Source organism: Engystomops pustulosus, chromosome 2 (assembly GCF_040894005.1).
Source record: "Engystomops pustulosus chromosome 2, aEngPut4.maternal, whole genome shotgun sequence".
Classification (NCBI taxonomy): domain Eukaryota; kingdom Metazoa; phylum Chordata; class Amphibia; order Anura; family Leptodactylidae; genus Engystomops; species Engystomops pustulosus.
Genome location: NC_092412.1, coordinates 246,610,798 through 246,627,460, shown reverse-complemented (window position 1 = coordinate 246,627,460; position 16,663 = coordinate 246,610,798). Strand labels below are relative to the sequence as shown.

Sequence of the window (16,663 nt, the reverse complement as noted above, 5' to 3'; positions counted from 1 at the left end):
TGTCCATTTTTTGTCTTTGTCAAATAAAGTTTTTTTTGCGAAAATTTAACAAAGGCGCAAATCATACTATTGCCTTTCCTAAGCATGGTCAGGACTGCCGTGTTATTGGGCAATTATTTGGTCCATATAGGTGCAAATCAATGTTAAATAAGGAGCAAACATCTGAAGCAGGAGAAATACAAATTAGGAGCTAAACAAGGAAACTGCTACACGGCGAACTCTATCTAGAAAAATAGATAGATGGACGGAGCTTCTAAATGATACAGAGATAGATTACAGATAGATAATAGATCGCTACTAAATAGACAGATAAGAGATAATATGGTGATCTAAAGAAAGCCAATAAGAGTCGAAACTTTGCACCCTGTCCGAAAACTGGAACCATATTTTTGTATTCTTACTTGGAAGTTGAAGTTCCTCCTATTTTTGATATATAGAAGATTTGAGATATCTACAAGATAATAGATAGATAGATAGATAGATAGATAGATAGATAGATAGGAGATAGATAGATAGATAGATAGATAGATAGATAGATAGATAGATAGATAGGAGATAGATAGATAGATAGATAGATAGATAGATAGATACTGTAGATAGATAGATAGTTGATTGCTAGATAGATAGATGATACATAGATAGATAGATAGATAGATAGATAGATAGATGATGGATAGATAGATAGATAGATAGATAGATACTGTAGATAGATAGATAGTTGATTGCTAGATAGATAGATGATACATAGATAGATAGATAGATAGATAGATAGATAGATAGATAGATGATGGATAGATAGATAGATAGATAGATAGATAGATACTGTAGATAGATAGATAGTTGATTGCTAGATAGATAGATGATACATAGATAGATAGATAGATAGATAGATAGATAGATAGATAGATGAGAGATAGATAGATAGATAGATGATGGATAGATAGATAGATAGATAGATAGATAGATAGATAGATAGATAGATACTGTAGATAGATAGATAGTTGATTGCTTGATAGATAGATGATACATAGATAGAGATTAAACAGATGGAATGATATGAAATGATAGATAATAAATAGATATATAATATATAGATCGGCTACATCACGTCACCCCCAGGTACCCTGATCCTGTGTATTAGCAGTATTTGGAGACACATCAGCATGTTTCTTGGGGCCTTGCGTGATGTTTGAAGCATTTTACATCCAGATCTTTGCTTTGTCTCGCACAGTAAATAAAAGCAAAGAAAAGAACAAAACCAGTGGCGCCCAGGTCCTACTCCCTTTGTTTACCATTCACGTAGCAAAGGTGAAGTGCACCCTGTGCAACTTACCTCCTGACATTAGGATAGAAAGGATCTCATGGTGGAATGTAAAAAAAAACAAAAATAGAACAACAAAAAAGAGCGGAGTAGAAAGATATCTGAATGTTATGACCCTACAGTATAAATAGATGACATTCTAAGTTAGGAGACTGTACACACCTGTAGAAATGTCTCAAACTATGGGTCAGCTCCAGCAATCCTCTTCCTGAGATATGGGGAGCTGTGATATGGGAATCTGAGAAATGAGGAGGTGACATATAGGGAGCTGAGCTATGGGGAGGTGAGGTAAGGGGGGCTGAGAAATGGGGAGGTGAGATATAGGGGTCTGAGCTATGGGGAGGTGAGGTAAGGGGGGCTGAGAAATGAGGAGGTGAGATATAGGGAGCTGAGCTATGGGGAGGTGAGGTAAGGGGGGCTGAGAAATGGGGAGGTGAGATATAGGGGTCTGAGATATGGAGAGCTGAGATATTGGGAGCTGAGATATGGGAAGCATAAGCCTGAACCAATGTGTGTTATAGAAGGACATGGTAGTCTCTGGTCTGTCTCTTCTCCAGACTATCTGTATTGGCCTGTCCAGAGGGAGAGAGGCAGTTTCCATTAAAATGTGGGGTAAAATGGGACAACATTTGGTGACATTATGAAATTCCAGTTGGCTAGCTGATAAGGGCGTGGCTCAGACAGAAAGGACGTGGCTTAGTAGAAAGAAGCCTACCGGTAGTCCATAGGGCACCAACATTGTGCAAAAGCATGAAGATATCTGTCTTCTATGTCATATCTTCCTATCAATCTACCTATCCGTCTATCTTCTATCTCATATCTGTCTATCTATCTGTCTATCTATCTATCTATCTTGTTTTTTTCTATCTCAAATCATCTATCTACGGATTTGGAAATCCAAAGCACAGTGATCTCAAAAGGGCGAGAGTGCAAAGCCATACAACCCTGACCAAGAGCGGAATAAATATGTGTTTCTATCTATCTATCTATCTATCTCCTGTATCTATCTATCTTCTATCTATCTATCTATCTATCTATCTATCTCATATCTATCTATCTCCTATCTATCTATCTATCTATCTCCTATCTATCTATCTATCTATCTATCTATCTATCTATCTATCTATCTATCTATCTATCTATCTATCTCATATCTATCTATCTATCATCTATCTATCTCATATCTATCTATTTATCTATCTATCTATCTATCTATCATCTATCTATCTATCTACAGTATCTATCTATCATCTATGTATCTCTAACTATCTCATATCTATATATCTATCTGTAATTTATGTATCTATCTATTGCGTATCTCTTTCTCTCATATCTTTCTTACTATAACAAAGTCAAATAAAAATGAAGCCTATGTGGTGATAATCTGTCAGTGGAGATCATGTAGTATAGGAGTCAATTATGAGAACATTAGTGTCTTCATGTCTTACACCTCTCCGCCTCCTGGAGACATTTCTCCGTGTACAGTGACTGTATGCAGGTAGCTTACAGCTAATCTTTTAAAGCGCTGGGTTAAAGAGCCCGTCCTGTCAGCGGCCTGCGTGTCCCGTCTTGTCAGTTTAGTCTCTTTTTACCATGTTTGTGTTTTTAGTTTATTTCATAACTTAAAAAAGGGAAAAAAAAATCTAAAAGCCTCAAACCACTTTTCATTCTTTTCATCTTTGATTTTTTTTTGTGTTTTTTTCTTTTCTTAAATGTAGTATATAATTTACCCTGTGAATGTCTCTGGGAAGACTTCTGTTTATTTAGGCTCTTTTCAACCTGTTTAAACCCCCCAGATAATGTAACTGTATTATATTATATCCACTGCTCTGCATTACAGATATAGGGGGTCATTTATCTTAGTTTGATGCGCCGTTTTTAGTGACTTTCTGAGCGCACTGAGTTCGCCGTGTAGCAGTTTCCTGGTTTGCACATAATTTGCCTTTGTATTTCTCCTGCTTCCAGATGTTTGCGCCTTATTTAACATTGATTTGTGCCTATATGGGTGCAAATAATTGTGCAATGACATGCCAGTCCAGACCATGCTTAGGAAAGACAATGGTATTTCAAAATTGGGCCTTTTTTTTAATAAGGTGCACAAAAAAACTTTATTTGACAAAGACAAATCAGGTGCAAAAAATAGACTCACCACAGGCACAAAAAGAGTTCAGAGACGGGGGAAATAAGATAAAGGACCCCCATAGAATCCGGAATGTAAGGTTGTCTCTGTCTATTTATCTATGTAATATCAATCTACCTACCTATCTATCTATCTATCTATCTCCTATCTATCTATCTATCCATCCATCTATGTATCTATCTATCTCCTATCTATCTATCTATCTATCTATCTATCTATCTATCTATCTCATATCTATCTATCTATCTATCTCATATCTATCTATCTCCTATCTATCTATCTATCTATCTATCTATCTATCTATCTATCTCATATCTATCTATCTATCTATCTCCTATCTATCTATCTCCTATCTATCTATCTATCTATGTATCTATCTATCTATGTATCTATCTATCTATCTATCTATCTATCTATCTATCTATCTATCTCATATCTATCGATCTCATATCTATCGATCTCATATCTATCGATCTCATATCTATCGATCTCATATCTATCGATCTCATATCTATCTATCTATCTATCTATCTATCTATCTATGTCCTATCCTTTTTTTCTTGCTGTCTTCACTTATAAGTTTCTGCCCTGCATAGCCTCGGTGAAATAGCCATTCTGCATTTATTGATAACATTCATTACCTAATGATAAGACTGGTCACATCTGATATCCAATCCTTTTCCTGTGTCCAGGTGGTGGCGCTCGGGGACGTTCCGGATGGAACATTGGTCACTGTCATGGCTGGCAACGATGAGAATTATTCAGCAGAACTCCGCAATGCAACAGCAGCAATGAAGAGCCAGGTCGCTCGCTTTAATGACCTGCGCTTTGTGGGAAGGTCAGGAAGAGGTAGGAGCTGCTGTATGTTGTGTATTCCAAAGGATTTGCTAATTGATTATTGAATTATAATGTGAACAGTGTTCTGTGGCCTCAATTAGGGGGCGACTAACCGGGAATGTAGAGGTAAGCTTTACTTCCCAAAGATGGGGTATGATCGGGGTGTTGTGTATCCAAAGGGGGAAAAATTATGTGGTGGGCTGACAGTCTCATCAAAGTGAGCCTATCCCCTATTGGCAGAAGTGTCTGACTTCTTGGGTCTCAATATGTGGACCCCCATTTATCACAAAAGCAGTACCCTGTATGAGTGGAGCAGTAGTGTACATGTAGGACCGCCATTAATTTCAATGGGACTGATGGTGTATATGATTGAACTGAGTGGGGGTCACACATGTAATATTGGAAAATCGAGCACCCCCTTCTTGTGATTGTGGGGAATCCTTGCATCATTTCCAGTTTCTAAGTACCCGGGATATGAGCAGAGCCTTCCAGCAGTGACATAGTTAATCGCGTCCCCCAGCGGCGAGGATAGCCTCCACCACGGGATGTGTGGTGATTTTGCTTGTCGTATCGCACACATGTGTATCTCACCATCACTCGCAGCTATTTTAAGTATTTTACATCATGGCACGTGCGTCCATACACATAAACCTCACACATGTGGTGTCAGTCACCCAGCTTTCCCACAATCGTGAATGACAAATCCGACTATACATCAGGTAGACAGATTTTGGACTTGGGAAAGCAGAGTATAAGCCACAACATTGGTTTTCACTCAGCTGTACCAAAAACAGAAACAAATGGCCGAATTGAGGTGACAACCCAGTTACTTATTTACAGTGGATTTTTGAGGAAAAACTTTTACTTTTGGGTAAAATTAGTAAAATTTAGAAATACTATCACCAAAGAATACTAGAGTAAGTGCCCCTAGCAACCAGTAACCAATAGAATCCCTGCTTATATTTCCCAGCCTGTTTTAGGCCTTAGAAGATAAAACATGATTGGCTGCTATATCTTTCCATTCAGGTAGCAACCAATCAGATCATTGCTTTCATTTTCCCAGTTCAACTTCTTGACTGGTTGCTATGGGCTACAACAGTACCTTATGGCGGTATTATCTGCCATCACCTTATATGTGTCACATGTGTGCGGGGTAAATGGTTGCACCCGGCACCTCTTCTGTCAGGGTGTAAACACGGCGTGATGGTGACATTGTGATTGACAGCCCCCGCTCTAACAACACATGTGGTTTCCTTTTACCATCTAACCTGTACACACAACAGACGTGTAGACAGCGCCGGCTGACATATTTGTTTTCCTTGTGGCGTGGCCTGTCATCCATGACAGATGTGAGGGGTAGTTATAAAAGAGAAGCACCAGACCAACAAAAAAAACACTAAAATAAAGTAAATATATATATATATTTTGTACTTTTGTCCATTTCTCAGTTATTTCTGTATCTTGGGAAGTTGAGTATCACACATTATAACCACCTCAGAGTCCATTAGGTCAGAAACCAATTAAAAGGGTCTTCAATAAGAGCAGAAACTTATGAAGAAATGCAGCAATAATCACCTTGGTATGGATATGCAAATAAGCCTGCAAGTGCACTGCGGGCGGAGCCTGATTTGGCAGATTTTCCTACAGACTACAGAGTCCTCGGAATAGCAGAATCATGTCTCTCATTGACTTATCCAGCTCTGACAATGTTTTTAGGCCTATGTAGTCCATCAGGCCCCGCCTCCTGTGCACTTGCAATGTCATTTGTAAATCTATAAAAAGATGATTTGTGTTTTTGCTCCTATAATAGGTTGTAACCTGGGACTATTGCTGGCTTGGGAGACGTTTTGCATCTTAAAGGGGTTGTCTAGAATGACAAAAGATGACTTTTTTCTTTTGGAAACAGCGTCACCCCTGTCACTGGGTTGTGTCTGGTACTGCACCTCCGCTTTATTTTTATGTCACACACAACTTACAGATGGGGGGTGCTGTTTTTTTAGATTTTTCATTAGTTTTTTCTGATGCCGAGCAATCCCTTTAATAGCAAATCTGCTTTGTGGTTTGCCTGCTGATGAGAAACTACAACGTTATCAAGCAACGCTGCCAATCAGGTCTCTAGGAAAGCTGAATTCTTCATATGCCTGGGAAAGCTGGGTGTTGATGATTTTATTTCCTCATCTACTTTCTATCCTTCCAGCTGTGGATTTGTAGCATCTACTTCCTCCTCAGGAACCCAACAAAACCCAAATGTTTATTTGACCATGCAGACCTCAGATTCCCCCAGACCGTACGTAACGCCACATGAAATGCTCCGCAGCCTGCGGGCCAGAGATACAAAACCTGTTATTTGTTGATGCGGACCTCCCTGATAGGAAAAGTTAGAGATCCCCTTTATAAAAACGTTCCAAATCCCAACGGCCGGAAAGAAGTCGCCCCCCCTGCGCCCCTCCTCGGCCGCTCTTTCACACATACTCAGCCTGCGCTGAGACTTCCTGTGTTTCCTAACCGCACCAACATGCAACCGCGCTGTTAGACAAAAGAGGAATTGCTCCGTGCAAAACAAATGGTGGGGATTACGACACTCCACCTCCACACATATTTATCTATTTTGTTTTCCTGCTGCACGATAACCGCTGCTTCCTAAATACATGGACGGTTTGGGCCGAGGGAGTCGATGAAGCAAATCTTCAGGCTGCTCTTTTTTTTTTTTGCGGTTCTTGTATCGCTTATTTTAGTCTGCAGAACATCCGCTTTGCGTGACATGGATAATTCTATCTGTAGAATTCTACAAGTTCTCCAGGGAGGCGGCGGACTATAACCGCTCATTCTGTATAGTCCATCCGCCGTTGTCTGCCAACGCTTTTTATCCGCCTGCTGCAGAGCATTTTACATGCATAGTGCTCTACTCTTTCTAAAAAGTTCTGCGGTTGGAGTTCTGCTGTAGGCAGCAAAACAAGAGCCATGCAAAATGCTCTGATAAAACTTTTAAGATTACAGTTCTGCCATAGGCAGCAGAGCGTTATCTATGCAAAATGCTCAGCTGTTACTGAAAGGTTGTGAGGTTGGAGTTCTGCCATAGGCTGCAGAGTGATACCCACACAAAATGCTCTGATGTTAGTTAAAACGTCTAACATTATAGTTCTGCCATATGCAGCAGAGCGTTATCCATGCAGAACACTCCGCAGTTACTAGAAAATTCTATAGTCGGAGTTCTGCCATAGGCAGCAGAGCGTTATCCATGCAGAACACCCTGCAGTTACTAGAAAGTTCTATGGTCGGAGTTCTGCCATATGCAGCAGAGCGTTATCCATGCAGAACACTCTGCAGTTACTAGAAAGTTCTATGGTCGGAGTTCTGCCATATGCAGCAGAGCGTTATCCATGCAGAACACTCCGCAGTTACTAGAAAGTTCTATGGTCGGAGTTCTGCCATATGCAGCAGAGCGTTATCCATGCAGAACACCCTGCAGTTACTAGAAAGTTCTATGGTCGGAGTTCTGCCATATGCAGCAGAGCGTTATCCATGCAGAACACTCTGCAGTTACTAGAAAATACTATAGTCGGAGTTCTGCCATATGCAGCAGAACGTTATCCATGCAGAACACTCCGCAGTTACTAGAAAGTTCTATGGTCGGAGTTCTGCCATATGCAGCAGAGCGTTATCCATGCAGAACACCCTGCAGTTACTAGAAAGTTCTATGGTCGGAGTTCTGCCATATGCAGCAGAGCGTTATCCATGCAGAACACTCTGCAGTTACTAGAAAATTCTATAGTCGGAGTTCTGCCATATGCAGCAGAGCGTTATCCATGCAGAACACCCTGCAGTTACTAGAAAGTTCTATGGTCGGAGTTCTGCCATATGCAGCAGAGCGTTATCCATGCAGAACACTCCGCAGTTACTAGAAAGTTTTATGGTCGGAGTTCTGCCATATGTAGCAGAACGTTATACATGCTAAAAGTTCCACTTTTACTAAAAATGACTTCCATACACAACAGAGCATTGTCTGTAGTTGAAGTTCTACCATATGCAGCAGGGCATAAGCATTCAAAATGCTCTGCTGTTAAAAAAAATTAGTCCCCACCTTGATTACAGTCCTGCTCTAAGCCGCAGAGCAATATCCATGACAAATGCCCTGCTGTTGTTGTAGTTCTACCATATCCAGCAGAGCATTATGGTGCAAAAATGTTCTGCTCATTCAAAAAGTCCACTATGACTGGAGCGCTGACAAATGCAGCAGAGCTTCATCCATGCAAAATGCTCTGCTGATGACAAAGAAAATATCTGCTGTGGCTGGAGTCCTGCCATATGGATTATCCATGCATTGTGGAAGTAGAATTTCCCATACAGTAATTCTGTGACCGGTCTATAGGCACAGCCCCCCACTCACTGCTGGTTGGTTGCCTATAGACTTGGGGACTAATATGGCTGACTGTGTGCTACCTGGTCCAACCAGCAGAGGGAGAACTTTTGGGGCTATAGATATGATAGGAGGCAGACTGACACCTCTATGTATTCTATAGTGGACATTGGTCACACATCATAGACCACACATGAAACAGCACCACCAGGTGGAGGAACTGAGTACTGCATGGGTACCTAATGAGCATAACAATGTATCATAATAAACTACACAAAATATAATAAATATAACAAAATGTCAAACAATAACCTCCTAATAATATGAAACCCACACGGTTTAGAGCACATTCACACGTTTTGAAAGGCAATGCAACAGCTGAGGAGAGGAGTTTTGGCCGATTAAATTGATGTTAACATTTGCGTTTACAAAGCGCAATGTTAAGACGATGGTAACACACAAATTTTGTTCACGTTGAAGGTTGCGTTGTGTAAACGCAAATGTTAACAGCAATGTAACTAGGAAAATCTCCTATCCTTAGCTGTTGCAGTGCGTTTGAGAACGCCATGTGTGAACACGACCTAAGAGGGACAGAATCTCTGCCTAATATAAATGAGTGGAGTGATCATATGCAAACTCTTCCTAGGGGGCCCCTGTTTTTGTGTGTGTAGGGGTCTCAACAGTCACTTTAAATGACCAGAATATCCCTTTAAGGACTGCTACATGTCACACTACTCCAGCCCAGTTCTCCAGGGAGAGATAAGCAGTGACTATGTGGCGCCGCTTATCTCCGTATAATTGTCACATTCATATGCAGGGGGACCTTGGGGCTACGGAAGGTGAGGCGCCCAAAAATATCGCCCACATAATTGTTGCAGATACATTTCCCTGTTCTTTCCCCAGAAGTTGAGTGGATATTTCCTGTAGGTGTTTAGAGAAGATTAGGCGTACCTGCTGTTATTACACCTTAATTATGTACTTAGCGCGCCGTCGCTTAATTTAGGTAATTAACCGTCTCACACACACATATACTGGGCCCTCAGGCTGGGGAAATTAGGGAAGGCCTAGATATGCTGGGACTTGTAGTCCTACAGAGCAATGTTACCCAATCCATAAAACCTATTACTATTGAGTGTCACGTTGAACATATGATCGGTCTCCAGCCGGGGCCCCTGTGCATCTGTTGTGCGGACGCCAGAACCCGTCTCTCCTCTGGCGCCGTTCCAACCAGTACATGTGTCCGGCACCAACGATGCCTTCAGCTGCTGTGTGTGTGCATTTTTTATCATAAATCCCCCAAATCCAGGCTCCAAATGTTTAAATTTGCAAGCAGTGCTTAAAGGGGAAGCTTCAGATACAAAATCACCCTGCACATATTCATAAAATGCTGAGGTTGGAGCCGATTCAGTTCCTTAAAGGGGATGTCTATGGTTATGAATTAGGACACTAGGTGAGAGCGTCTTCTGCTCCAAGTTACTTATCTATGTCTAGTTACTTCTGTTTAGAATTTTGTCCCAAAAATGGGGCTGCAGCAACACTGTTCCTTGGATAAGATTGATTGGTCATGTCTTCCCTGGACTGGCGGACATAAATCCGCAGGCATGAGTAATCAATTCTGAAGAGAGCTCATAATAAAGCTCAAACCTTCCTTGGACTTGCAAAGCTAACAATTCCGTAATACAGCGCTACTCGAGGGTTTCCGAAAAAACTATAACATGTAAAATTCCCTTAATTAAACTACTCGCTAAAAGAATTAAAGCCCAAAGTGACTGAAAATGCTATAAAATATCTTATTCCTGTCCCAATTTATTAGAGGTTTAAGGTAAGAAATTTTCAGGTCATATCCCCATGACAACACTTCATGATCAAAGTACAACAAATTACAATCCAACCCTAACATTCTATTATGGTGTAGAAGACATCAAACTGTATAGAGCCCTATGATAACAATGAGGTGACTGGGGAGGAGGAGGTGTTGTCATGGGGGCACAAGCAGCCTGAAACTTTAATATGGAAGAAGAAATTAAAATTACTATTTATATGATTAAAACATAGAAAACACACTTTAAATTTTGTCTGACCTGGAATCATACCTTTTAGTATGTTGTTAGTAGCAGCAGGACTGTGAAATATGGATTTATATTCCTGGATTGTATTGCTGGGGACGTGTCCTTACACTGCTGTGCTCTGTGCTCTCTGCAGCAAGTGTTAGGTATTGTCCCCGGAGATCTGTGTAATCATACCTTTGTGTGTGTTGTCACTAACAGCAGGACTGTGATATATATATTTATATCCCAAAATTGTAGCACGGGGGCGTGTCCTTACACTGATGTGCTCTGTGCTCTCTGCAGCCAGTGTTAGGCTTTGGCTTTGGAGAGATGTGTAATCATACCTTTGTATATGTTGTTACTAACAGCAGGACTGTGAAATATAGATTTATATTCCATCATTATTGCATTGGTGATGAGTTCTCACACAGCTGTGCTCTGTGCTCTCTGCAGCCAGTGTTTTGGCTTTGGAGAGATGTGTAATCATACTTTTGTATATGTTGTTACTAACAGCAGGACCGTGAAATATAGATTATTCCAGCATTGTAGCATTGGTGATGAGTTCTCACACAGCTGTGCTCTGTGCTCTCTGCAGCCAGTGTTAGGTTTTGGCTTTGGAGAGATGCGTAATAATACCTTTGCATATGTTGTTACTAACAGCAGGGCCTTTATTTATGGATTTATAGTTCAGGTAGCTTTGCCAGCAGTGTCCTCACACTGCTGTGCTCTTAGCTCTGTGCAGTAAGCTACACCCCTCTGAGTAAAAAATGTATCAGGCTTCTGGTTAAACACAAATACACTAAGGGTGGTGTCACACGTGGCGTTTTGGACCCGTTTGTCATCCGTTTTTGTCCATTTTCCCAATTATCTTAATTAAAAACGGACTCAGAGCAGAGTGGGGGAGCTGGGAAACGGTTCATTGCAGAGAGCTAAGAGCACAGCAGTGTGAGGATAAGCCCACACTGCACTTGCAGAAGCAGTAATCTAGATTATAAACCACTTTTTTCACTTTTCATATGCTAAGTTATATTGGGATACCGGCTTTGGACCATGAGCTCTGCAGTAGGGACCTCCTGGAGTTTTTTTTTTCCAGGCCATCTCACACGGCGTTAGTCACACTTGCTGAGAAGCGTTCCGGCGCTCGGTTGATGGGGTAATTGAATGGGTGCTGCTTACGTTTCTTCTCGCTGAGGGTGACTAAGACATTCTCTTATTTACAGCACAATGCCTGGCTGTTTTCCTAAGGTGTAAGCTGTTTGCATATCTCTGCATGGATTGCTATGTTCTGTTACCGTGTTTGCACAATTGCTGAGTTATGTCTGGAGTGTCTGGTTTGTCAAGGAATTTAGTGTTAAACTTTTTTTTATTACTTTTGAGAGGAGCCAAACAATTGGAAAGTAACTGAGAGATTCGTCCCTTTTCTGTCAACTTATTACAGATTCATTGTAGCTCAGTGTTCGGGAAAGCTGGGTGAGTCTACATGGGGCTATTGTCACCCACTTAAAGGAAATCTACCACCAGCATAAAGAATTGTAAACCACGCACACTGACATACTGGTGAGTGCCCCCTCTGGCAGGTTCAGCTTTTCTTTTAGCTTCTTAGGACCTTGTTTTTACAATAAAAAGGTTTCACAAATTATACAAATGAGCCTCTGGGGCTCCATACTCTATAGATGTCAATGGAGCTTGGAGCTCCGAAGTCTCATCTGCATAATTTTTAAAACCTCTTTTTCTTAAAAACAAAGGCATACAAAGCTACAAGAAGACCAGCTTCTGCCGGAGTTGGCACACACCAGTATGTCAGTGTGCTTGGTTTACAATCCTTCATCCAGGTGGTAGATTTCCTTTAACTAATGCAGCGCAGAGCAGTACTTAGGAGTTTTGTCTTTCATGGGTTTGGGAACGCACTACCAAACCGTATGGTCTTTGCTCAATGCTAAAAAAAAGGGGGCAAATAGAATATTTTGGGATAATTTAAGCTCCACCCCCTTAAACTGCATAAAACTGGGGGTTCCATATTTAGTTATGGTGAAGGGTGTTTGAAAATTTACTGTAATTCAGAAAGTTGAGTGGTATTTATACCATGAGACTGACACATGGAATATAGTTATGGAGCTTATTAGAATTTATTTTATTACGGCTGTAGTCTCCCTTAAAGTGCCAAAATGCTGCCATATGGTGCTCAAATAATACCAACACACCATATAGTTATCAAGCAGCTCAAGACGTAAAAACTGTGCAATAACTGGTCTCTACGGGCAACATAAACAGTTTTACCGTTAGATAGTTTTGATAATTTGGCCCTCACATTGTTGTTGTCCATATTGACAAATCAGAGCCCAGCTTTCATTTCAGAACCTGCTCTGGAAAGATGAAAGCTGATCTCTGGTTGGTTGCCAAAGGCAACTAGCCTAAAATAAACATGACACGAAGTGCTGATATAATACAGCCATATACTTGGATTTTAGACCACTATCTTTGGCGCCCTCTTCAGTAGGGATTTCTAATAGGCAAGTCCCACACCCCTGTTTTCAGGGCTCTGGGAAAGCTGAGTGACAATCATTATTCTACCTACTGTGAATGCTGCCTCCTCCATAGCTTTTTGTGTGGGAGCATACAGAACAAAGCGTGTAGCGCTCACCGCAGGACTGTTTGCTCTGTCTGTGTAACGCTTCACAACAAACGCTGTCTCATTACCCACAAGACACGAGCGACCGGCGCATAATAACCACTAATTTAAATGTTGAGGCATTTTCTTTCTCTTTGTCTAGAAGCCACATCTGTGGTCACTAAAACCACCATTCAAGCGCCAGAGTTTATTTGTATTCACAAAAGCATATTGTGACTCTATAGTGTCACTAATATGGCGGTATGTTATCCTGTGGAGGTATCTACACCATAGTGTGGCACTATTGTACATATTTGTGTCACCATACACATTGGGGCAGATTTTACAAGCTATCTAAAAGTAAGGATGTTCTTAGTTGTCTGTGGCAACCAATTACAGCTCCCCTTTAAAATATTCATGAGCACTGGTAAAATGAAAGCTGAGCTGTAATTGGTTGCCATGAGCAACTAAGGACATTTTTACTCTTAGACAGCTTGTAAAATCTGCCCCATTATATCAAGCCACTTTCGACTCCACATGGGCACCATATTTTCCCAAAGTATGAAAAAATGCATTCATCTATATGGCGGCACATATAACCGCAATACGATAACTGATTATCTCCCATCGACGCATGTGGTGCCATTACAAAACGCTATACGGAGCTTGTACAGAATAATATAGACAGGCTTGCCAGTTATCGAAGCTGATAATCTATAAACCTGAAAAGAAACAGAATTCTGTCACACAGAATGATATTTGTGTCACACAGAATGGCATTTTGTCAGAAAAATTTGTTATTTTGCCGCACAGAATGGCATTTTGTGAAACTAAATTTTATTTTGTCACAGGGAGTATAATTTTATCAAACAGAATTTTATTTTGTCACACAGAATGGCATTTTGTCACACAGAATGGCATTTTGCAGTCTTCAATCCTGAAACAAAATAGTTAAATCTGTCAGACAGGAAGTGACGTGCATAGGAAAATGACTTCCCCATAGCCATGGTGACACAAAACGAAAGACACCTACGTGACCACTATTACAGGGAATGGGGATATGGGCTGTTTAACAATTACAACCACTAGTATAAGTCAAAGTGGCAGGGTGGCGCATTATGACAAAATACTTTACAGCAGTGTCACTTTAATCTCTTAAAGGAGACCACCATAACCTAGAGCTGGCTCGAGCTGTGTCTCTCTATGTATGGACCCCATAGCACAGTGTCCAGGTCCTCTTAGTAATCTCTGTTTGAACGCACTTCCTGTCTGGGTGACTACCGATTGTGTATATGTCTTAAAGTAGTCACAGAAAATTCATACACAGAAAGTGTGAGGTAAAAAAAGGTGAAAAATAAGATAATAAACTAAATAATCTCTCATGAGTGACACAGTGAAAGCTTCTAGATATCAGTCTTCAGGTTCCCGCCTTCCGTTTATTCCGCTCTGGAATCTGCCAAATCGTGTGGTATTCGGACAATAGGAAGTTCAATGACTTCCCAGTAGGAAATAGCGGAGTACTTAATACTTCCATTAAGACAGCAGTTGTATTTGTGTCTATTATAATTTCCTTCCAAGATTATTTTTCTTGGTAATGGACCGGGGTGGGGTTCGTTCCCCGGAGCCTAATAATATTAGTCGGCCGCCTATTCCTTTCCGCTATAAATTCTCCAGTTTAACAGATGTTCTGGTTTGTTTTTGTATTTATTTTTCTTTTTTTTTTTAGCTTTTTTTTCTTTTTTTTTTAAATTTTTTTTTCTTTTTGATTCCTTAGCATTGCTCCTTTCCAGGATATAAAAGGTTAATCGATTCACCTGTTGCCCAGTCAGATTACATTTAGATTAGTGGTAACTGAGACATATGTAATCTATACATTTCTATATATTTATCGTGGTATCCGTGACATTCACATTCCTCGGTGGCTCGGAGTTCTAGTCGAGGATTTGGTAACGTGTGTCTCACCAGCTGTTGTTGGACTACAAGACCCAGCATGGCGAGGCCGTACCTTGTGGATATTAGAATCAAACTCTGTAAATTTAAAATCATTTTTAACAAATCATGAAGTAGCCAATCCAGGGAAGCTGAGAGGAAAGGGAGGGGAAGAGAAGCAGCCTGAACCAATGATTGGGAAGGGTGTGTGTCCTGGGGCATGTCCTAGACTACTTCACACTCCCTGTAAGAACTTAACCATTATCACAGATATCACTTCTATTTTGTACGGAAAAAGGATTTTGTCATACAGAATATGATTCATGACACACCGGATGGCATTTTGTAGTAGAAAATTTAATTTTGTGGCACAGAATGATATTTTTATCACACAGAATGGCATTTTGTCAAAAAAATTTGCTATTTTGTCACACAGAATGTTCTTTCGTCACACAGAATACCATTTTGTCATATAAAATCTTATTTTGTCACACAGAATACCATTTTGTCATACAGAATGTTACTTTGTCGTAGAAAATGTATTTTTGTGGGACAGAATGGCATTTTTGTAACACGTAATGGCATTTTGCCATAAAAATTTGTTATTTTGTCACACAAAGGGGCACATTTACTAAGCGTCCGCTTAAGTGGGGTTTTTGGCGCACGTGATCGGATTTTGGCGCAAACTTGCATGCAACACAAATCGGGGGCATGGCCGACGGACAACCCGACTGATTCGGACTAAGCACAGGATTCAAATTGTGTCGCAAGACAATGCACTCACATACACCGGGAAGAAGAAGGTGAACTCCGGGGGACCTGAGCGGGGAAGCGACACATGCAGGAAAATGGACGCACGATCTTGAAGTATCACGACGGACTTCATCCTCGTCGGAGAAAGCACCTCGGGGATCGCGACAGGATGGGTAAGTAAATCTGCCCCAGAATGTCTATTTGTTGTGCGTAATTATATTTTTGTTGCACAGAATGGAATTTTGTCACACAGAATGCCATTTTGTCACAATGTCATTTTGTCACACACAATGGCATTTTGTCATACAAAATCACATTTTTTCTCACTGAATCACAAATTTAGGTTAAGAAAATATCTAGTAATCATCCAGAGAACCTGTTGCATGTAATTCTATTATTTTTTTATTTCTTCGGCAAGGGATTTTTACCTATTTCTACATTTCTGATAATTCAGAAAATCCGATAATCCAGATTAAAGGAATTGTAGCGTAATTGTAATAGACAGCCTGGTTGTCTGAGGACGGAGTCGCTGCATGTGTTCTATTCACTGGCTCCGCGGCTTCCTTTCTACGAGGCGTTGTGGATGTTATATTGGTATTTTCCCGCTGCCAGGACCTATTTGCATTATGACTATGTTAGTTATTTTAATAAATAACATAAGCCGTGCAGA

At 40.6% G+C, this 16,663-nt stretch overlaps 1 protein-coding gene across 5 annotated transcripts in view; it reads left to right on the top strand.

Annotated features, from left to right (window-relative positions):
• Positions 1–16,663, top strand: part of RUNX1 (RUNX family transcription factor 1) — a 180,587-nt gene that overhangs the window by 103,898 nt on the left and 60,026 nt on the right. For all 5 annotated transcript variants that reach the window (XM_072138723.1, XM_072138719.1, XM_072138720.1 and 2 more), the window contains one exon: positions 4,154–4,310. In XM_072138723.1, coding sequence (XP_071994824.1) covers positions 4,154–4,310 — 157 coding nt within the window. The remainder of the gene's footprint in view (positions 1–4,153; positions 4,311–16,663) is intronic.